General features: G+C 36.9%; 3 protein-coding genes across 5 annotated transcripts; 1 reads left to right on the forward strand and 2 right to left on the reverse strand.

The window, feature by feature from the left end:
- Positions 1-3493: 3493 nt before the first annotated feature.
- On the reverse strand, positions 3494-10320 carry LOC114524813 (lysophosphatidic acid receptor 4-like). Of its 2 annotated transcripts, XM_028546002.1 has the most exons (3): positions 10173-10320; positions 6360-6462; positions 3494-4788 (listed from the first exon to the last, which is right to left on the reverse strand). In XM_028546002.1, exon 3 carries the CDS (start codon positions 4738-4740, stop codon positions 3838-3840), a length of 903 nt encoding a protein of 300 aa, XP_028401803.1. In that variant the 5' UTR covers positions 4741-4788; positions 6360-6462; positions 10173-10320; the 3' UTR covers positions 3494-3837. The 2 variants fall into 2 exon arrangements, with proteins under 2 accessions (XP_028401803.1, XP_028401802.1); XM_028546001.1 differs by lacking the exon at positions 10173-10320 and having other exon boundaries at positions 6360-6506.
- Positions 7770-16385, forward strand: LOC114524812 (proton-coupled amino acid transporter 3-like). Of its 2 annotated transcripts, none has more exons than XM_028545998.1 (10): positions 7770-8079; positions 11764-11942; positions 12347-12437; positions 12659-12747; positions 13122-13208; positions 13338-13422; positions 13513-13794; positions 14201-14367; positions 14511-14680; positions 15177-16385. In XM_028545998.1, exons 2-10 carry the CDS (start codon positions 11815-11817, stop codon positions 15425-15427), a joined length of 1350 nt encoding a protein of 449 aa, XP_028401799.1. In that variant the 5' UTR covers positions 7770-8079; positions 11764-11814; the 3' UTR covers positions 15428-16385. The 2 variants fall into 2 exon arrangements, with proteins under 2 accessions (XP_028401799.1, XP_028401801.1); XM_028546000.1 differs by lacking the exon at positions 7770-8079 and adding an exon at positions 10435-10740.
- A 1187-nt stretch (positions 16386-17572) lies between these two features.
- LOC114524803 (DDB1- and CUL4-associated factor 8-like) lies at positions 17573-23726 on the reverse strand. Its single transcript, XM_028545987.1, has 14 exons — positions 22837-23726; positions 22308-22367; positions 22126-22206; positions 21799-21893; positions 21495-21605; positions 21253-21280; positions 20946-20996; positions 20151-20208; positions 19961-20015; positions 19654-19706; positions 19340-19470; positions 19061-19180; positions 18459-18563; positions 17573-18126 (listed from the first exon to the last, which is right to left on the reverse strand). The coding sequence occupies exons 1-14, from the start codon at positions 23602-23604 to the stop codon at positions 18028-18030; spliced, it is 1815 nt and encodes a 604-aa protein (XP_028401788.1). The 5' UTR covers positions 23605-23726; the 3' UTR covers positions 17573-18027.
- Positions 23727-23750: the final 24 nt, after the last annotated feature.

The raw sequence follows: 23750 nt of genomic DNA on the forward strand, positions 1-23750 counted from the left end.
CCTACCAGTCATTGGGCCAGAATCAATTCCCGCCTTTCCATGTACACCACCCAGCAGTCAACTCTGAGCCAACGTCCCCAATCACCCATTTACAAACAATACTTCCGCCAAGCCTACCAACCCATCAATCGTACTGTAGACCAGAATGGAACATGGGTCTAGATAACGATGCATGCCACGTCGATCCCTCACGAAATCTGATAAAGTCTATCCGATACCTGTGAGGATTACGAATCACAATGTAAATTAATTAACAAACGAAATACCAAGCAAAACAAGCTTTTACGAAATCCCAATATGATCGACATTCCTACCACTGAAGGCAGGCCTTGGAATGAACACTCGACCCTGAAAGACCTTAGTATAGAACGGGACACTCCGCAAAATTATAACATTCCAAAGTCCCCCCATTTCCGTCTGGTACACTTAAATATAAGGTCTCTACGAAATACCTCCATTGGATCCAATTCGCCGAATTTGTTTCAAAGACAAGGATTGAGGCAATAACATTATCAGAGACTTGGTTAAACACAACCATACCAAATGCCGAGATCAACTTGGAGGGCTATAAAATTTACCGCCAAGACCGCCTTCACAAAAGAGGAGGAGGGGTAGCTGCGTACATTCGGAGTGATATTAAGGTCACCGTACTGAAGGAAATATCATCAGTTTCCACCGATTACTTCCAGCAGCTTTGGCTCAAACTTCAGACTAAAAAGTTAAGATCTATCCTGCTCTGTGTATCATATAGACCACCAGACTGCCCGCCGTCCTGCCTAGAAAACAACCTAAAAGCAAGTTATATGCAAGCCGCCATGCAGGACAAACCCATATTTATTTTGGGAGACCTCAATTGCAACACCATGAAGGTCACCGCTGAGACCACAGCATTGGAAAACTTCATGTACGAGATGAACTAAAGCAATTGATCACTTCACCAACCAGGATCACAAACACTTGTGAATCACTAATCGACGTAATCATAACTTCATCACCCAACCTTGTCCATCAAAGTGGTGTTATGGACACACTCATAAGCGACCACCTACCAGTATACACCGCGTTAAACATGAAACTTCCTAAGCCATCAGTACAGAGCATCCTGACGCGAAGCTATAAAAGCTATGATAGTTCAAAGTTCATTACCCATCTTGGTACAAGATCACAAGAACTCATTTCTATCTTTTTCGATTCCAATGTCAATTCAAAACTCAGAAAACTTAATGATGTCCTCTCTACTACTTTGGCTGTCCATGCTCCAATTAAAGAGGTCAAGATTCGACGTCGCTCCTGTCCATTTGTTACTGCTGACATCAAAAAACAAATGATCTACAGAGACCAGCTACATCGTCGATACAAACAGACACGAGAAATGGAGGACTGGAAGAACTTTAAAACAGTCCAAAAATCAATCAAATCCACCTTAAAAGTCGCAGAGAAAGACTACGTCCGCACTGAAGTTAATACACATAAAGACAAACCTGGGTCACTTTGGAAAGTAATTCATAGCCGCATTCCGTCTAGAGACAAAACAACCCCAATATACAGCAAAAACCAGGAAGAGGTTGCCAACGATTTTAACAGTTTTTTCCAGTCAGTAGGGATAACAGCCGCCGAAACAGCTACGCAACTGGCCTTAGATAATAACATCAATATATCTTCCATGTCTGCCTGTGAAATCAAGAACCTACAATGTCCGATCGAAGAGTCATTCCACTTCATACCTGTTACCTGTGCGGAAATTGAATGCATACTAACATCTATGCCATCAAATAAATCACCAGGTCCCGACAAAATCAGTATGAGAACTATTAAAGACTGCCTCCAAGTAATCTTAGGCCCCCTGACGGATATCATCAACAGTTCATTTACAACTAATACGTTTCCAGAAGCCTGGAAAATAGCAGAAATCATACCAATATTAAAAGAAGGGGATCACGAAATAGCCTCCAACAACCGTCCCCTCTCAATGCTCAATGTAATCTCGAAGGTATGTGAGAAAGCGGCCTTAAATCAATTCACGAGTTTTTTAAATCGGACCGGCCACCTTACGGCACACCAGAGTGGAAACAGAAAGTACCATTCAACGGAAACCCTCAATATATTAGTAAACGATTTTTTCCTGAACGCAATGGATAACAAAGAGCTATCTGCCCTTATTCTGTTAGATCTGTCCAAAGCCTTCGATAGCATCGACCACACAATATTGCTTCAAAAACTAAGCAATATTGGAGTATCTCGTAAGGCTCTAAATTGGTTTAGAAGCTACCTTTCAGACAGAAAGCAATACGTACGCATTGGCTCTTCAGTATCAGAAACTCTTTCAATCACTCATGGCGTCCCACAAGGGGCAATTTTGTCACCTCTGTTATTTTGCATCTATATAAACGACCTTCCAACAGCACCAAAAACAGCTAAGTTAGAATCATTTGTGGATGATTCGAAAATATTCATGTCCTTTCCAATCACGAATATAATCGATGCAAAAAGTAACATAGAAGAGGATCTTAAGAGGATTGCAACATGGTGTTTCACAAATAAGCTGTTAATTAACCCTGAGAAGACAAAATTAATGCTAATAGGCACTCGACAGTTAATCGGAAACCTTACTGAAGGATTGGTTATCTCGTTCCTAGGAAAAGAGATCACACCTTCCTCTTACGCCAAAGACCTAGGGCTATTCATGGACATTTATTTAAGTTATGATCATCATATACGACACGTCATATCATCTTCAATGGCAAAACTGTACCAAATAAATAGAGTAAAGGACAGCTTCGATAGCGAAACCCTCCACACGATTGTCAATGCCCTAGTGATGAGCAGATTGTATTACTGCTCTACGGTGTGGTCGAATACATCGGCAACAAACATAAAAAAACTCGAAAAAGTACAAAATTTTGCTTGTAGGATTATAACAAATACAAGGAAATACGACCACATAACACCAGTACTACAGGCGATCGGTTGGCTCCCAGTCAAGGAACATTTACAGTACAGAGATACACTAATGGCTTATAAATGCATGAACGAACTTGCACCGCCGTACTTATGCGACCAGTTTTCAAAACGAAATGCAGTTCACAACAAGAACACCCGGAATAAAGACGACCTTGACATTCCCCCATGCAAAACAACATCAGGTCAAAGAAGTTTTCGCTATAGAGCAATAAAAATCTGGAACATTCTAGATAAAGATTTTAAAAAACTACCTTTTAAAACATTTAAGAAGCACTTAAAGAAAAATATGTTAACAAATAACGTTAACGGAAACCTATCTTAGTTAAAGTATTAAAATCTTAGTATAACTATACAACTAGGATTTCTCTTAATTGTAAACATATTTTATAAATATAGCATAGTCAATAACGTAATTGTAGATAGAAATATACCTATTTTTAGCCTTGTTAGTACATACTGAAAAGCCCTATTGGGAGTATGTTTTATGTATAATAATAATAATAATAATAATAATAATAATAATAATATAAAGCGTTACTCTGGTGCATATTTATCTGTATTTTTATCTAGTTTCGAGGTAATGAAAATAAACTTCATGTCCCAAAATATCATTTCGAGGTATTGTAGAACTTTTTATTCTCGGTATAGCTATATTATGAAAGTTTTTAGCAGTGCAATGCTACTTGTTTTAAAGTATAGCCTATAGTAACCCTAATAAATAAAAAGAAATATGGCGCATGCAGATTCTGCTTGGGTTTTTCTGAGCAAGGTTTTCGCAATTATCAAGTCACCTTTACTGTTTACTGTTAATATAGTATAGCCGGTTATAACCGGTTATGATTCTATGTGTTCATACATGGAAATGGATGGAACTATTCATAATTTTGTTGTTTCTGTCGTCTTTATTGAACCACGTATGGAGCTTATTGCTACTCGTAATGGCTGTGATGGCGGACGCTTCTTGCAATTGAAGTTGAAGAGGGCGAGTAAACTGCGGCGATAATCTTGTAAACGTAGAGAATATAGCAGTGGATTTGTGACAAAATTGAGAAGTGCAATAGGCTCGTAGTAATAAGAAAAATTGATGAACATTGGGTCAGTACCAAGGCGAAGTCTGGTCACATACGCAATCTGTTTTGCCACGAAATAAGGGAACGCGGTCACGATTAGTATCAGGTTTAGTATGATGACAGTTTTTGCAACATCCTTTTCTTTTTTATTCGGAATTTTGGCGTTCTTCAACTGTCTTCGGCTTTTTAAAATCTCTATAGCAATAAGTATCTTTAAAACCACTTGAAACGCTGTAGCGATCTCCAAAATAGCAATGGCGACAATATAAAGACAAAACACTCTCATGCTTAAGTCGTCGTTTATCATCCAAATGTAACTTATTTGGCTCAGACCCATGCAGATGGCGAGTATCCAGATGATCGTGCCAGTCACCGCGATTTTACATTTTGTAATCATCAAACGACTTTTCACGGGATATTTTATGATCATATACACTTGCACGGTTAAGAGTGCAAGCAACATAAATGATGCACTCACACTAAACATCCATAGGAAGTTTAGAGTGATTTCCAACCATTTGGGAGGCGTCTCGCCCTCTATTTGATGGAAACACAATTTGGAAAAGAGGGAGCCAGAAGCCAAACAATCGGCAATTGAAAGGTTCAGAATGGTCACCCACGCTCCACGATGTAAAACTTTTAAAGGATTGATTAACATGACAAGTATTAATAGTAAATTGCATAACATTCCGATTGAACTGACCGACATACTAGCAATGTTTATAAAGTTGAAGTGGTCCGCGCTGTTCTTTGTTGGCTATAAAGAGAAATGCATAGCTTTTATATAATTAATTGCTTAAATGTAACCAACAACAGCAAGGTTGCATCTCGGTATTGACTTGTGAGAGTGTGTCAAACATTTGGGAAATTTAAAGTATAAGTGGTCGTACAGCTCAATCCAGTGTCACACATTTGGACTGATTTTCTCGAGTACAACAAACTTTGGCATTCCGAACAGAGACATTTATCTACCAATCCCTACCAATCCCTTCCTGAGCTCAACGACTGACTAAAAACATGCAATACAATACAAGTTGACTTAGACCATAATAAAGAATCGCATTTGGATTATTATTATTTTCATTAGCTGAAAAAAAACAATTACTGGCTAGCCGCTGTTCATCGATTGGGCAAATACTGCGTTTTTGCAACAAAACCCACTCAAGTCACAGTAAATCAGCTATAAAGATCACAGTTAAAACGGATTGAAATTAGTGTGGCACTTCTAACTTGTGTGTGTTTCTTCTTCTGAACGTAAGCTTCTCGCGTGTTCTATTCCATTGCTAGTATGAGCATTTATAATGATTGCGTGCGACATGGATATTGCATTATCTCAGATCAGGGCTTTTAGGAATAGACAACCAGTATTCTTATCCGCACAATCTTTTTGAATCCGTTAATTGAATCTCACAGGCCACAGAGAAGGTGTCAGTACTCGGCAATGATTTTATCAAAGATTTATTAAACAATGATTCAAGGATATTGTTTGTTTGAAGTGTCATAAAAATAGTTGTGAAAAAGCTTTTCCAGAAAAAGCTTTTCTGTGATCTGAAAGCTAAAAAACTCTCGAAGCCTAAACCTGATGACTCGACCAATTCACTGATGACTGATGATGCAAAATAAATAAATATATATATATATATATATATATATATATATATATATATATATATATATATATATATATACTGTACATCTTATTAATGTAGGCCTTATTAATGCCAAGTTTTACTCGGTGAATGCCAAGGTTTAGAACGACTTTAATAAGCACAGTACACTGCCTTATTCTGACTAAGATCGGACTAAGGAAAGGTTTTAGATTGCGAGTCGCGTGGGTTAATTCAGTTAGAGGTTAAACCTATTATTGTTGCAGTTGTCATACTAATAGGAATAATATTTTTTAAAAGCTTCTCGCAAAAAATGTACTGGTGCAGCAACGGGTCGTCGGTGAATTATGTGGCCATTCACCACCTACAAAGGTTTTTGTTAGTTGACATGATAGATGAGCCCGCACTATCCATCTATTCAGTCGGACCATAACTGTACATTTCATGTACATGGCATCTACTTTATTATCACAATAACATAAATGTTGCTATTGATCTGTACTGATTTATGCAACATGCAATTTTAATGCATATAAAGTAAATGAACATTGCAAAGAAAAAATTGTTTAAAATGGTATACTATTGATCTATATATATATATATATATATACAACACGCACTGAAAGTAAAAATATTGCAAAGAAAAAAATGCACTGTTAACAGCTGATGAGCTATTTATTTATTTCTATAAAAACACAAAAGTGAGAATAAGATGACTTACTGTCCTATTTGTTTGGTTTTTGGTCAAGTTGGCTGATGTTTCAGTGAAGTTAGCAGCAAGTCCATTCCTCGTGATAAACGGATCATCCTTTTGAAGTTCACTACTACAGAAGAGACACACGAGCATCATTATTCGAAAAATAGCACGATTTCTGTTTAAAAACATTGTAAATCCAGTCTTGTACAGATGTATGATAAAATTTTTTAATCGTTTATTCGTTATATAGTGAACTGAATATTATGATCACTAGGCTGTCAAATATATTTGTGGCCTTTTGATGTGTCTGAGAAGTTTTAAACATGCAAACACATCTTTAATCCGCAAATTAGACCGCGCCTAATTGGAATTTCAAGTGATGACGTTGACAAATCTCCAGTGGATATAAAGCTGTGATGTGATTGGTTTGCGAAAACGTTTTATCACGGTTTGCGCGAATTAGTTCGTATGCTGGGAAACGTGTTTGAGCAGGGTTTCACTTGAATTTCTTGAGCAGGGTTTCACTTAAACGTCATGATCGCAGTAATCCTTTGGTAATCTGTTGCAGCGATATTCATAAAAAGATTCTCATTTTTACATTAGATATAGCTGCATTTGTGCCGTATAAACACTTTCCGAATTTGCACACAAAACGATAGCTTAGAAACGAGGCAGGCAACCGATGTAATCATGCTATATTATGCATATGGGTATAACTGACTGTGATTTGACTCATGTAAAGCATGCACATCCGTTCCATTCTGTTCGGTATAAACTTTGTCGGAAAGACTATACTAAAAGACACGTCATTTCTTGTGTTCTAATAAACAATTTCCGAATTTGTTCTCAGGCAATGAAAACCATCCCATAAACAGTAGATTACAATCATTACATGCTTATCGTCTCCAACGATAGTTACTAATTTTAGACTAATACTATTCAGTTTAATACGCACTTGTATTTTATGAAAAAAGCTCGCCTGAAATAGCAAAAGCTAAAAATAAATTACTAATAAAGGCCAGCACATTTTTTCAAGGTTTTGGCACGTTTGGCAGGTTTAGCAGGTTTGGCATGATAGCGAGAGAAGTTTTTTCTACTGTCTGGCCTGGGGCCATGAAATGTTTGACTCGCAAAAAAATTCACAGCTGCACAGCATGTGCATGCGTGTGCAAATTCCAAGTAAAAATATATAGTGGTGGAAAATCATTTTACGTTTTTGTTCATTTTCGTCTGGTTGGAAAACATTTCGAGATTTATATTCTGACTGTTATGATGATAAAAACTTGCGTCGCTCCATATTTGTTCTCATCTTAGGTGATTGCATGCCCTTTGAAAAGAATTCCGTCGGATAAAATTGTGTATGCCTGATATGCACCTTCCGTAATTATACATGCATGAGATCATGAGAGGAAATGATGCATAGAAAAATATTCAAAACTTGTACTGACAATGTGTATACGCATTGAAGCGGGTCACACGAAGACGTTATACTAGTAAAAACGTCGAATTCGTCGATTGAATTTCAACGTATATCAGTTACCACAAAATAATAAGTTGTGCTCAGCTCTTTTTGATTCCAGTCTCATTGTCTCAACAATCGCATCGTTGGCGTAGCACTAGCACACTAGTTTGAATGATTATATAAACGTCTATAGTCATGCATATGATTCTTATATTGTCAACGCATGACATGGTTGTAAGGCTGGGCTAGCAATCCAACGAGATAGCTATATGGACTGATGAGGTGAGAAATAACACTTGTATTTGATTAGTTACTTTATTTATAAGTTTCATTTACTGCCTGGTTTATAGATAATGTCCTCCTTTGCAAGAGGACAACAGAAATCTATTTCAAAGTCAACCACACGGAGAAATATGCATGTATGCTGATTATAAATGCATATAACACTTCATTTTGATTTTTGAGGGTGTTTTTTCTATATCCAGCAATAAAAATGAGAAACGTACTATTAGTAACTTAACTTTAAGTGATTTGTCGATACATTTATGTATGATCGTATATCTTAACATCAAATGTGGTATAACAACTGCCTAAAATAGACAAAACACTTCTTGGCGTTTCGACCTGGGGGCCTGCTTCGTCAGGTTGAAACGCCGAGAGGTGTTTTGTCTATTTTAGGCAGTTGCTATTCCACATTTGATGCTAAGTTGTTTGAAGACGCTGCCACACTACTCCCTGGTTATATTGGATATGATCATATGTAATAAATAGCTATATACTGAGTTCTGGGGCCATCAGAACATGTGTTAGGCCATATTAGGCCTAGGTTAAGCCCTAATTCCACGGGTTAATTTTTCAAGCGAAATGCGAAATATTTCGCCTGCTTTTTTTATACGTCGCATTTTCGTCGCGTCGAATGCAATTCAAACAATTTATGAGATGATAAACCTGATTAAGCTTCATTGCCATCTATAACCTAGGCCTTTGTAAAACATTAATGGGGTTATGGTCGTTGCGTTTACATTTTTTTATCCATGAATGATTCACATATCATAAAGAAGTAAAGGATTTCAAGAGTCATCATTTCAAGGCCTATTTTAGCATGCAGTATTGCAAACGTTGTGCAGTATTTATAGCTCGAGTGATATTTGGAAATGATCGTCTTCACAACCCGACGTCAGGCGACGTGACGATATAAGTATAGAAGTCAAGATGAATAGTTTTTATACCACCCAAAATATTAGAATTTGGTTATTTGGAAACTTTGCGGCAAAATATATTCGGAATATAGCTAAATTAATCTTCGTGAGTGAGAGATGAATACCGTAAATGTAAGCGCAACGCTTATTACAAACAATTCCGAGTTGAAGACGCGGCGTTTATTCAGGTGCGGCGCTTATTCGACAGCGGCCCTTATTTCAAAATCAGTGAAAAGACCAGCACGTCCAGAAAGAAAACGCGAAGTTGGACTGTTGGTTGACTTGGTTCCTGCTCAATTTAAAGTATATATATATATATATATATATATATATATATATATATATATATATATATATATATATATATATATATATATATACAGTGAATTAACAGCATGCACAGATGTTAGACCACAGTTATACGCGGAATTACTATAGAAAGAGAAATTTAAACTACAGAGTACAGTGCATGCATGTGTATAAAAAAATTTGAATCCAAACTTGGCGTGTATTTATGCGCGCAGAATATAAGAGACAAGATTGGTGGATTTTTACACAATTGTTAAGTTGATTTATTACTCGTGCTCTAGGAGGGCACGAGTCTAGGTTTCGTCGTGTGTCGGTCGCGTTTTGGACCTCGATGACCCAGAATGCATTGCGCACTTGACCCAGTAATGTATGACGAAATGTAATTATTCGACAATACAAGCCACTTTTACAAACAATACGGCAAAATATATTGCACAGAAGACATTACTACGGTGCAACATTTAACGCATATTCCTTGGTGCGATGTATATTTTTAAATTCCTACATGAAAGCAAGATATATGATCGATGTTTTCGCAGTTTTAGACCTACAAATGCTTATAAATCACACTTATTAATACCTAAATGTTTGAACCGTCGACTGACATTACGAACAATGCGAATCAATACTATTACAACTAGATTTTTGAAAGCTTTCGTCGGAACTAAAACACTGCAGTCTGCAGTCAATATATAATAGAAGCATTGACACAGTAATATGTCACGCCGTGCGGATTGTCTATAGGCTACCTATAATCGGCATTTGTGAATTGTGATAATAATGTAAATGTATTATTTTATACTTGTGTGATACATTTTTGTCGTGTAAGTCCTCCCAGGCCAGGGTAACCATAAAGCCTTAACTTACGCTATAGGTTCCCACAACACGCCATGATTGTGTCCCTCAAGTAATGCTATTAAGTCCCTAGAACACAATCCCTAGAGCACGAGTGTACGCCTAAGCCGGCGTCTTGTTTGCCTTTCAAATGACATCCCTGTACGCGCCATTCTGGTAAAAAATGAACGAACACTCGGTCGACAAAAAAGTCGATAAAAATGACATTCTTCCGCCGATGGGAATTGGACATTTTTCTTTTCCATTTTTAGCAGACGATAACTTGCCGGTTATTTCTGGAAATTGACTTTTAAAATTTATTAACAGAAGCGCCATAAATACCGCAAGTAACACTGTATATTATGTCATATGAAATCCATTTGATGTCATATGATATCCAAACTTGAAAGCTGTATGACATACAAACCACATTCAATCGACAATCGTTATTAATAATTTCCAACATAATTGCTACTGCAAGACAAGTTTTGATAATTTGATAACTGCCCTATGGCTATGGACCATATAGGTTCTTTCGCTTCCTCAATGACTCTCAAGAGTCAAGACAACGTTGTCTATGTCGATATATAAAGACTAAAGTGTAAGTGCTGATTTATGTAAAATAATACGATACATTTGATTCGACGAAGGTGCGCAAGGTCGCAATAATAGGACAATACGTGCGATAAAATTATTCCCTCCTGCGTCTCATCAATATAAAGGTTGAAGAAAATCGTGCGTTTATTCGAATGTGTACGGCTTATTATAGATATTTTGTTTTGTGAAAAGCCCGATCGCAAGTCGCAACATTCTCCCGTTACTCAAGCCACATATTCCACTGACAGAAAACGTTTTATCGTTTGAAATATGCACAACATATATTCTTCTAAATATCACTGCACTTTGGTGGACATGGCGTGTAGGAAGGGGGAGAGCAATCTCGAAACCAGAGCACAGACCCCGATGAATCGCTGGCTTTGGTTTCGAGATTGGGAAGAGTTCCTCACACTGATTATGCCACAGCTACCTTCTCCACCAGGCGCTAGGGGGCATTCGGGTTAGGGAGCATTTTGGACGATTGCTCGAAACACTAATCTCGTTGATGGTCGTCCGAACTTTGCATCAAGATAATTCTATCAACGAGATGAATTAGCATTGCACTGGAACAAGAAAACCTTACAGCAATAGTATAATTATTTTAGTCCGTATATAATGTAAACAAACGCTTTGATTGCATTTTAAATCGCTATACTAGCTGTGATAATATATTTGAACTTCTTCTAGTTCAGAAAGAGTTTTGTCTAAAGGCTATAGTTTCCACTCAGGAGGAATCTCCTTTGGATCGGAACGGACAGGAAAATTTCCTTTGTCGGTGAGTTCACAGGCGGCGTTTATACAAAGGAAACTTTCCTGTCCTGTCCGATCCAAAGCAGAATTTTCCTGAGTGAAAACTAGCCTTAAATATAAAGTTTAGAAATATGCGAAATGTAGGCAATCTTTGTAGGTAACACGGTTCCTTCATCCAACGAGAAAGGTTCTACGTGTCTGTGATAAGTTTATAACGACATGCAATTCTTTACAATTACCGTGGCTAATCATACAATCTTCATTTACATTTTCTCAGCTTTTATCTAGTTCAACATTCTCAAGTATGCCAGTGTAAAAAGAGATTATTATGTCTAGAAGGGCGGAACTTTCTAGTGAAGAGTTTCAGGAACTGTTTGGAAAAAACGAATGCGATTCAAACACGAGTGAAACAGATGAAGAGATCATTGAAAAACAAGAAGGTCCACATTTTATATCGTAAGTAATATGTATTGCAATGCAAGCTGCAGTAAAACCTCATAGGCCCCAGCTAATTTGGACACAATGGCCAACTTAATGCATTTGAGATGCTTTTTTAAATAATATAGGGTCGTTTTTAGGAAATTGTTTGTTCACAGGCCCCAAAGAAAATATGTCGGGCAGATAGTAATTAGGAGATAAGTAATTACATGTGGCTTAGTTCCCTGCATTTTTGACACATTTCTTGATTTATCCTATCAAAACTGCGCGAAACTTGTTTGGGAAACCAAATATTTGTGAAGGGAGGTAATGACTGAATGAAAGGAGGTAGGACTGAGAGGCAATGCGCCCCGGCATAATACTCAGCAATTTATCAAGAAGAAAATCCTCGTGCTACATTTCGTTTCGTTCTGTTTTTTTAGGACCTTTCAAGGCACCATGATGCTCGCGAGATTTTGTGTTGGGTCAGGGTTATTCTCTATTCCAGCAGCTTTTAAATATTCAGGAATAATGGTATGCATCAAGGATGAAAACATTCGAGTTTTATGTTAGTTTCATTGTATATAGTATATGCCATCGAAATATTATCGCCTTATATAGATTAAGAGTTTTTATCCATATTTATCGCAAGCATAGCGAGGCAGAACAATGTTATACTTATAGTTAGAAATTTTAATAATAATTACATCCAGTATTTAGACGTGATTATCCATGTTTGGTGTTTTCCATTGCAGGGCGGGATTATTTGGGTATTCATTAATGGTTTCCTCACGGCCTATGGAATGAGAAAATTGACCAAACTCTCTTCTGAAATTACAAGAAGGTATAAATCTTAAATATACAGGTCGAAACGTTTTCATAATGAAACAAAATTACCTATATTGACGAGAAAATTTTCGGAGAATTCTAGCAACCCAACGTGAATGATTTGGTTAAGAACTACAATTTTAAAAATACTCTTTAGGGAATTGAGGATGTTTCCCTAGGAAATCCCCCCCCCCGACAATCTTGAAAAGAAAAAGGCCCTGTTGTTTTTCAATGAACAACAACTCTTAGAAACAATTCATGTACCTTGAGAATATGCTAATTTTGCAAATATTGTAAGGTCGAAAGACCTTATTAACCGGCCCGGCATGGGGAGACGTTTTGCTCGATTCGCTTGATTTTGAAATTCTGTTCCACGTTTCTTCTATGCAGGTCTGGTTCTATTTCTGTTTATTATGGTGATCTTGGTGAAGAGTGTGCCAAGGAAATTTCCAGCGAAAACGGTGGAAAAGTTGGAAGGTAAAAGTAGGAAAGTATTTTGCCATGTATGCATGCAGTCATCGTCTTGTACTTGTAGTGTATTCTACCATAACAGCTAATATACATATAGATAGTATAATCATTTTTTCACCTTTTGTCTGTTTTTAGAGTAGTGGTAAACATTGCAATTGTCATCTCGTGTTTTTGTCTCGTGTGTACACAATTTATATATATAGCAGCTATTTGGCAACAGGTAATGTAATGCATGGCGGGAAGTTTACTTATGGATTTAAAAAAAAGGGGAATAATATAGAATCGCTACATATTTTTACAATATCTTAAGGGATTTGAAAAGATTGGGATACCTCAAATGAATATCAGCAGTTGGATATTAGTAGTGTACTGTGTATTGTTTCCGCTGTTTCAAATACGACGACCTGATACTCTCGCCACATGTTCATTGCTTGCTAATGTCCTCACTGTTGTTGGAACGGTGACCGTATTCGTGCATATCTTTTCCGCGAGGACATTTCAAACGTACCGCCAAGAAAATAAAGTTTTCTGGACAAAATTACCTTTAACTATTGGAATTACGTCATACGCGTATCAATTAATGGCCCCACTTGTAAGTATAATACGGAGTTTATACAATTTACTGTAGGTATACGGCGCAAAATGTTCCCGTAGCCGTACGTATTGTTTAGTTAAAGTTCTAATGCCTGAAACGCAAGGCAAATATTTTCGTGCATGCTGACATTTTCTTCTTGATGTTTTACCAAGCCATAATTTATAACAGGGAGTGTTTCACCGGAAAGGGCACGCCTCGATCAACTAGCTCACTTTTCATAGTATACATTTTCATAATCCGTGGCATTTTGACGCAACTTCTGGCAGAATCCCCAATCTGTCAGACGAGCCTGGAAATCAATGTCCTTGTCGCGGGTACCGGCCGAAAACTGAATGAACTGTAGTGCTATATGTAGCTTTTTCACATTCTAAACGTTTCATAAAGAATATGTTCCCTCGTTTAGATTGTCACAATGAGAAGTTCAATGAAAGAACCCTCCAAAGTACATTTTGTAATAAATATTGTTTTGGCATGTGTTACGGTGCTATATGCTGTAATGGGCGCTGCCGGGTATGCGTCTTGTCATCCGGACTGTGCAGACAGCATACTACTCAATCTGCCAGGATCGAGGTAAGGATATTGTTATAGATATATAGTCATAGCAAGTTCTCATTCATTCATCGCATAACCTTAAATGCAAGGTCTTGAGTGACCGCACTTCTTTTAAGATCAAAATCAATATTTTCACGCTAGATCTATAATTTATGTTTTAGATATGCCTCAATTGTGAAAATATTTCTTGGTCTGGCGTCATGTATTGGCACTGTACTCGGGATGTTTGTATGTTTTAACGTCGTGGAACCTATTCTTGGGCACTATTTTCCAGAAAGTTGTATGCTGTTTACTTCCACTACGACAAGAATATTTTTCTTAACCTTTGCAGGTATTACTATGTTTCGTTATAGGATGCAAATGCACTGTAGAGATGCATTCGCCGCATGCTGTCAATGATTAATGGTAACTCAGACTTTCTCGTCAAATTTTTCCTGTTTTTTTCCATCTCAGTTTCCGTCTTTCAACCGACGTCAGTTGAAGAAACTAAGGCTTTGTTTTTCCTCCACTGACTTAATTTTGTAGCCACGCACGGGAGGGATTCCGCTAATCTTTTCTCACACCCATGTGACGAGAAGACGGAAAATACTCTTCCATTGTTACCCAGAATCATGTAGACCTTTCTCATCATGACGCCAAAAACTGAGAGTCTGATGTTACACGAAGTTTGATTTGAACCTTGTTATTATTGCATGCGGAGCCAATTAAACTTCGTATAAAATCAGGCTCCCGCGTTTATGACGTCATTTTAGGTCCATTGTATTTATTTTCATTATTACAATGTATACTGAACTTACAAAGTTTCTTTTCTTTCTTGATGTTCCCAGCTGGTATCACTGCCGCAGTTCCTGAACTTACAAATGTCATGTCATTGGCTGGTAGTTTCACAAATCCAGTTTTCGGGTTTATTTTTCCTGCTTTTGGACACATTGCATTGTTTCGCAGGACACTTTCACGCGTCGATCTCGCTAAGGATATTGCGCTCTTGTTTTGCGGGTTATTTATCTTGTTTATTGGTTTTTATACTTCCCTTTATATGATAGTTCTCGACCTCGAGTATCCTAGCTATCCTAGCTAAATGGTTTCATACCGTTTTAATAAAAACCAAAGATTAAATGGTATTAACTTTACCATCGAATCTGTGATAACTGATAGGTTAAAATAACCAAAAAAATAGGTTGTTTGGATGAATCAGAGAGAACCGGTTTAAAATAGGTCGTTATTCTTACGTATACCATGGAAACTAGTTAACTAGTAGTTTTAAATTTTAACCTATTAATAACTGGTTTTAACCGAAGATAATAGGTTATAGCAACCTATTACAAAACAAACATGACAAAAATGTTGGCTTGCATGCATGATTTACTATATTTCAACAATTTATTGTATGAAGTATACAAATAACAATTTTCATAGCACACATGTAATTTACAGGCAAACATGTTCAAGCAATAATAACGCTACAATATATAAACTATATAAATATAACCTAAAATAGGAAAAAGATTCTCCACGTTTGGACCTCTTCGTCAGAAGAGTTAGTTAAAATGACGAAGGTCCAAAAGTCAAAACGTCGAGACAATTTTCTGTCTATTATAGATACACGCTACTCTTTGGTTATCGGAAGATTTTAAATTTTGCTAAACAATACTGTAATTTGAAAAAAGTATTTTTTCTTTCAGACCGATCGCATACATGCACCACATCTATTTTCTACTTTATGAATTTTTTTGTACAGAGCAGATATTTTTCGTTGCCTTATTACTTCGTTAAAACCACTGAAATATCTAGCAGAATTTGCGTGCAAAGAAAGCCACAAGATAAAGGCGCAGGGGCCAGGCAAAAACAAAACTACGTGCATGGCGCAAAGTAACTCGATGTATAGCTACGTGGTGAGAGAGAACACGTTTCTGATCTAGCTTCGTCAACTCACTGGATAATGCAGGTTTAAAAGCTATACAAACCTTGGAAGAAGACGTACCGCAGATAGACATCTCCATCGCCCCAATAAACGTTGCGTGAGGTGGTTGAAATGCGAATATCAAGTAAGCTTAAACACAGCAGAAAGAAATATATTTTATAATTTTCATTAATATATTTCATACAAATCAGTACTATCATGTACTATCACGGTTTACTGTCGCTCAATTCAATTGCAGATTTAAGTATTTTTGGATACATGCAACGGTAAATCAACAAACAAAAGAATTGTATATAAGATGAATGAAGACATGCAGGCGTGAATCATCAACCCATGCAGAGATCTTACAGCTCATGTAGAACCACGGAGGGGTCTTCTTCTGTACTTCGAGGAAGTTTAGGGAAACATTACTTGTGTTAACGACTGAGTAGACCATGCAAGACTTAAATTTATCATCTTCCATAATGGCATTAATGCATAGTAATGGCACCTACTCCTAGTCCACCAAGGATTTTCGGAGTTCACACTTCGGATGGAATATTTTACGTCTCACATAAATATTAATGTAAGTATGATATTAATTATTAAGTAAATATTAATTATTTGAAATGCAGTAAATATAGGTTTACGGAAAACAATTTCAATAATATTCTTTCGCAATTGTTCTCGTATTAATATAACGAATATAACGGCATATATGCATGTGCTTAAGAACCGCTGGCAAGATTTTCGTGGAGCACTGTCAAGAAAGACAACCAGGTTAACAACACATGCAGCGTACAAAAGAAGAAGGAAAAGATGTACCTGTGCACTTTGAAGAAAGTGACGCAGTTTAAAAAAAGGGAAGGTCATCTTTCATCACACCTGGTTATTTATGGTGTCCACTTCCTTCAATGCAGTATTTTTAACAAGATGATTCAAGAAGTATATCATATAGATATGTGCTGTTACAATTTTCTCAAAAATTCTTTATTTGCGCTCGGGGCAAAAATGACTATACTAGGTAAAACCTCCTGCGAATGACCTTTTTGGCATTCGTAGTCGTAGCGTCACGTCAAATGCGGGTTTTTTGTGGGACATGTGTGGCCGCGCAGTCTTCAATCGTGCAAACAATCAATTTCAGATAGATGCTTTAGTTCGCGTTTCACGCTTGGCCAAAGTTCTAACAACATGCCGTACGCATGTATGCGAGGATCACGCTGACAGCATCGGACATCATAAATGCACCGTGCATGATAACATTGCATGGGCGTTGGTTCAGCCAGTCACAATAAATATCACAGAAAAACTACTTCACCTATATGAAAACTACTGAAAATTTATTTCTTCCAATTCTCTACAAACTTATAACTTCAACACTGACGCACTGCAAGCAAACCTTTCCTTCTAATATATGATTACATCATGGCAAGGAGTCAGTACGTGCAGACGAGCACACATTTCCTTATTACTGGTTTCGTTGATCATGTGTTCATATACAGTACCTATAGTTTTAGATTCACCAGCGACTAGCTTTATACCGCTCTATGTATTAACAACGTAATGAATAGCTAGCTATAAGGAAATGAAATATATAATTTAGCTATGTTTTGGACAGTCTCCTTTTCAAGGATAGTTTTTGCCGTGTATACAGGAGACATATTGACGGAAACTTAATTGCTGGTCTGTGCTGAACGCTACCTAAATATTCTGCACTTAACATTTAATATGAATTCTCTAAGAATTTTCACTTTCACACAATATAGGTTTGTTTGCGATTACGAGGGATAGCATTGCACGCGTTCACCATCTTCTTCCGAACTTGATTCGTCTTCACCATCTTCATCTTCTGGATCTCCCTGTGCTCTACGAAAGCGCTGAAATGAAAAAGAACAATAGTTTGAGATGTCCTAAATATACGCTTTCAAAGGTTTACAGGTATTTGGGAACGTTTACTAAATTCATCCGCGCGATCCTTCAGACACTTTTTGACCGACGTTAGCTTCTGCTAATGACTTGAATAGTTGCATAACACCGGCAGTTGATGAAGTCAGCATTCTGCATTACGTTTGCCATTAATAACATGCAATGATGGCTTTACCATTCGTTCACCTGCGAGAGTACCAGTCTACCAGATTCCAAAACCAACAACTTTCAGGCACCGCGCGCGGTTGGCCATGCAGTACTATATACAAGAATATCAGCTTACCCGCCTAGCAATGTGGTTGACCATAAACATGAGTAGATCACCATTCAATGGATAATCTGTCTGCCTTCTTTCCTCGTCCCTTTCTTTATCATTCGCGAGAACAACCTTTCAGTTTATTAGAAAACATGGAATTTTAAACTTATGCATAGGCTTGTACTAAACGATGGGCCAACTAAAAGGATGACAAACGTGTAATAATTCTATTATATAGCTAGCTTTTGGGTGATAGAAGTTTCCAAAAGTATACTAAACTATTTCCACAAAGATAGAGAAGATGAACCTATAGATCTTGTTTACAACGGCGACTTGTTTATGACTTTAAGGAACAATTTGGATTTATGAATTAGGATACGGCAGATAATATATGAGACGCGTGAATAATAGAAGAATTGGCGCAGTATATTTCTAGAGATCTAAAGACTTCCATGGTATAAAAATTTATCATCTATTATGACTGAGGGATACTGCTAGAAGTAAAAGCGTTATTTTTTCCATTCCTTTTGGGTTTTTTTATGTGCATTATTAATTATTTACTTATTAAATGTATTCACCGCGAACGCATTAGGAAATTTTGGCATTAGGAAAGAATAAGGCAATATTACCGATTCAATTTTGCTAAAATCGACTGGTTCATTTGACGTGGGGGCCCAGATTTTGACGTCATGATCAAGACCGCTTGTGGCTAATAAGGGATAGTAAGGATGTGGTTCCAAACAGTTCACCTATATAAAGTATAGTAAATGATAACTATCTTTTGTTTCGTTATAAATGCGTGACCATGCAGCATGTACAAAGTGATAGAAAAGATGTGCTTAAAATTGTCGATTGCTTCTCTTGAGATACGAGACATTTATCGTAATATTGTTATCAACTTCACTAACCACTCCAGCCACGTCTCCCTCAAGTAACTGAACTATGCTTTCTGTTTCTTTATCCCATATGAAAACATGGCCACAGTCGCTCCCACTAACAACGAACTCACTTCGTGGACCATAAAAGTTCACTCCTTTCACTAGGAATACGAAAATTCATATAAAATATGTAGCATTATATGGGCACCGTAGTTGACAGATCCTATAACGCATACAGCTGCATATATTACGCATGGCCTGTCAAAAAGACCTACAGTATTTTCAAAGCTATATAGACACTATGTACTGAACATCTCCACGATGTTTACATTGTTACTACTAACCTGTCATATTATTTCTATGCCCCTTGTATTTGTGAGTATATTCAGCATTAGAACTGTAACGAAACATGTATTCATTCATATCAAATCGTGATGCAAATTTTTTGAGGACGCAAATATTTCCCTAAGTATAAATATTATCGTATTCATGTCTAAATCTTATAATATAAGTAGTCGTGAACGAACTCGAGATGTGGTTAAAAACATCACAATTAGTATATCTTAATTTTCGTTGCCAAAAAATAGAGGGACTATAGCCCCTAGCCTCCGTTTCTGCGGATATGCAACAGAAAAAAGTATACATATGCACCTGGTATTTACATTGAACAAGTAGATATCTTCGTCGTTGTAGCTCACTAGCAGTTCTAAGTATAGAATTTTTAGACCATTGAGAAGACATGACTAGTCAAAGGCGTATTTTACATTCATGTACTGTACGAGTGCATACATATTTATAGCGTAATTTATCAGTACACGCACGCACGATTTTATCCACTAACCTGAACCGTCGTGAGAGTATACCAGGCAAGTGATATTGATAAAGACATCTTTGTTCTCCTGTGCGTAAACGACAATAATTCTCATGTTACTTTGAAACTGCAGTTATTAGCTGAGTTGAGTGACCGGAAAATTTTCCCAGTATAACATTATGGGCTTCAATACTGTTGCCAGAGACGTGCCGGGCGGGAAGCGTATTCGAAGTATAAATATTAAAGCCCAACATAGTGCTTTCAGTAAAGCCATAAGAGACAATCAAACCATTTGAGAATAATAAGAATATATTTGGTAGTAACGTTTCGTTATTATGGGCTTGTTAAGGAAAATCGGGACCTCGTATCAAATGCAATAACAAGGTAGCAAAACTGACTTAACATTTAGTTGCTAAAAAATGGGGAATCATTATACATAATACATATTTCCCCTCTGACGAGAGTTTCAACTAAAGAAAAGTTTCAACTTCTGAGGAATGAAAAAAGGGAATGTTTAGCTGAATTCTGAGTATTGGTGTTGCGTAGGTTATAAGGTCTCATGCAGTTAGGTTGGATAGCGCTCCCCAACGGATAGCGAGTTTTTCAATTGTTGTGAGAATAGAGTAAAAAGCAACTAAACTGCAGATTTGGGGTTAACAGTCAGCAAAGAAAAAATATTAAGGTTTAATCCAGATTGTACCGAGCAACGGGATATTTTAGAGTAAGCATGAGCTCTGTACGTTCAGCAGCAAAATAACCTTGGAAATACATGTACATGCAGAGTTAGATAAGGATGAAGGAAATAGTGTAAGTTCAGATACTAACAAATTCACTTGGATAGTATTCTTTTACAGTTTTTATCTTTTCCTTGATATCCTAAAGTAAGAAGATAAGGCATATGCGAATGTTTTGAAAAGGAAGTAAATAATTAGGCCCCGCAAGTCCTGAAACGCTCTTTTTACACAGAAACGTGTACATGCATTGAATTCTACAACACCCTTATCATGCAATGAGCTATTTCTGCATGAGTCACTGTTAGAAAATAAGAATTTATTTTTATATGATACACAATTTGTCATTTCAAGAAAAGCACATTAGGATGCAAATTGCATATTTCCTACATATTCTATACCTGCTTCATGTGCCTTCGATCATACACTCTATAAAAAATACTTTCAATTAAACTCAAAGTCCAGGAAACCTGGTAGTAAAGTATAATAGAAATATCATGTATTGTTAATGCTACCACAAACATGATAGTGTTAAGATGATTTTTTTTTAAAAAGTGCAGTGAAGATATTACACTGTTTGTAGGGTTTTTACCTTATCTGACCGACAAATTAATTTGGTGTTACCACAGATTACTACCCGTACCTACATCGGTGATCTCTCCCACCAACAGCAAATTCTTCGTGTTTAATTGGGTTAATGAATATCGAATAAAGAGGAATCTTCGCCTCTTTATCACTGCGACAAAGAAGCCGCCTGTAGAGCAAAAATTGTCCAGTTACAGTTCACATAAAGTGTACAAACTATGCGACATGCAGTATCAACACACACTGAGCATACTGACGACATAGCAAGATGCCCGAGTAGACGTCTCAGGAATATTGATACAATATGATATATTAAGAATAATCCACTTGTAACAAGCTATTTCCTACATGTGTTATCATACCTATATCCACTGTCAATTCTTAAATCTATCTCAATCACTTGTCCATCTTCTCCACATGTCAATAAAACATTTGGTGAACCAGGTTCAATACTTAGCTGGCATACAACAAAAAGATACAGTATACACGGTGATATAACTAGCTATACACAATGCTTAAACAAAATTGTTTTGGCAGTAGGTACAGTACAGGTTAATAATTACACAGTTACATGTACAATATTGTATTCAACATGTATATACAACAAATATATATAATTGCCTTGCCTATATAATTCATCTTAAAATTTCAGATATGCACTTCCGGACAAAGTCTGGTAAGCTACATACCTTGTGCGCTCCATCTCTGTGTTGAGCAAGACGCTTTGTTCTACTGCAGGAACCAATAGAAGATAAGTATCCCACACGGACCTACAGTACAAAACAAGTTCAAGACTATTATTGCATTTAAAGCCTTTTTTGCCGCTGGAAACGTTAGACAATAATGGTAATTTGAGCTGACAGTCCAGTACCTGACCATCCCTTGCACATGTTACTACAGTGCTGTTGTTTGTGTTGGGCATAAATTTAGCCTAAAAGGGAAATTCAAAACACAAAAGTTTTTATACCTATATCTAAATTCTGTATTAAGGCAGATTATCGAGTTTCAGCTCTCATAAATTGTTATGCATAGAATAGCCCTCGTTTATTGTTATGTAAATGACTGAATTAAACATTCATCATTTCAAGACAAATAGCATATATGAAGTTCAAAAACTTGTCAACCTTCATCCGAAATCTTCTATATTAATTAGCCGAGGTCATAGCCTAAATTAATTCACAAAGTGGACAGGTTGCAATTTGCAATAGCTGTAGTAATTGCTTACAGGACTGAAACTTTAGTCTTTAGAACTTCTTAGAATACCCTCATAAGAAAGTTAAATACCAGGTAGTTACTGTTGTTACTTATACATGCAATCATACACAACAATGTTTGCCCATATATATTGTCTCCCCAAAAGTCATTCCTCGGGGTGTTGCATTGAGTAGTCTTAAACACACCTGGAACACATTTCCTGTGTGACCACTTTCATAGTGAAATTTCTTCTTTCCACTGGCCCAGTCCCATAGCACAACATTTAAGTCATCGCTTCCTGACACTAACACATCTCCTGTTTCATTAAAATTCAGGGTATTCACACATCCACCATGATATTCAAGTTTTCTCTCCAACTTAAATTTCTGAATCATGTTTAATGAACCTGCTACATTCCTTGTAAACAAATATGGTTTACTCAAACCCAGCTCTCTAGTACGTAAACTGTTATGGCTTTTCCATGTACATTTACTTTTATTCAATGAAATCCCTAAACTTTCAAATGTTTTAGCTTCAAAAGTGGTATGCTGCTCATCATCAGAGTCACTTTCAGCAGAATGCAAAAGGTCAGGCTCCTCATCTGAATCACTGTCGTCTGATTCATCATTATCATCACCGTCCTTTTGGGAAGAAGACCTCCCTTCTTTTGACCTTGCTCTTTCTTTCCTTTTTCTCCCCAACCTTGATGTTTTCAACTCATCCTTTGCAGTCCCCTCTTCCATGGAGACGTCAGCATGATCGACGTTGTGAACATTTTCGTTTGAGAGTTTTGAATCTTTGCTCAAAAAATCATTCTCATCTTCAATATCGGTTTCCTCTTCCGACTCTAAATCAACCTCGTTGTTTCCAGCCGTATGCTCGTTTAGTTCAATTTCTTCTGGGGTTGCATATACACGATCCTCTTGCTCTGAATTTGGCTCCTTTTCTTCACGTTCCTTTGGACCAGAGGACATATTTTTCAACAAGGTCTTTAAATGGAGAAGGCTGCGCGAAAACGCAGAAGCAATTTATGTGTCCAACATGTCAAAACCTACAGTACTCTAAGGAGCAAAGCTATATATAAATCATAACTCGTTCGTTAAAAACTTATCTCTATTCG

This window comes from Dendronephthya gigantea, unplaced genomic scaffold, assembly GCF_004324835.1.
Source record: "Dendronephthya gigantea isolate DGI-Jeju-01 unplaced genomic scaffold, DenGig_1.0 000032F, whole genome shotgun sequence".
Classification (NCBI taxonomy): Eukaryota; Metazoa; Cnidaria; class Anthozoa; order Malacalcyonacea; family Nephtheidae; genus Dendronephthya; species Dendronephthya gigantea.

Bases quoted from the DNA above. Each gene is read 5' to 3' on its own strand.
- LOC114524812 (XM_028545998.1), top strand. From the start codon at position 11,815: ATGTCTAGAAGGGCGGAACTTTCTAGTGAAGAGTTTCAGGAACTGTTT. The intron at 11,943-12,346 runs GTAAGTAATATG...CTGTTTTTTTAG, and splicing joins GAAGGTCCACATTTTATATC to GACCTTTCAAGGCACCATGA. The intron at 14,681-15,176 runs GTATTACTATGT...TGATGTTCCCAG, and splicing joins ATTTTTCTTAACCTTTGCAG to CTGGTATCACTGCCGCAGTT.
- LOC114524803 (XM_028545987.1), bottom strand. From the start codon at position 23,604: ATGTCCTCTGGTCCAAAGGAACGTGAAGAAAAGGAGCCAAATTCAGAG. The intron at 21,281-21,494 runs GTACGGGTAGTA...TATTTTTTATAG, and splicing joins GGGAGAGATCACCGATGTAG to AGTGTATGATCGAAGGCACA. The intron at 19,471-19,653 runs GTTAGTAGTAAC...TCGTATTCCTAG, and splicing joins GCATAGAAATAATATGACAG to TGAAAGGAGTGAACTTTTAT.
- LOC114524813 (XM_028546001.1), bottom strand. From the start codon at position 6,488: ATGATGCTCGTGTGTCTCTTCTGTAGTAGTGAACTTCAAAAGGATGAT. The intron at 4,789-6,359 runs GTAAGTCATCTT...TTCTCTTTATAG, and splicing joins AAAACCAAACAAATAGGACA to CCAACAAAGAACAGCGCGGA.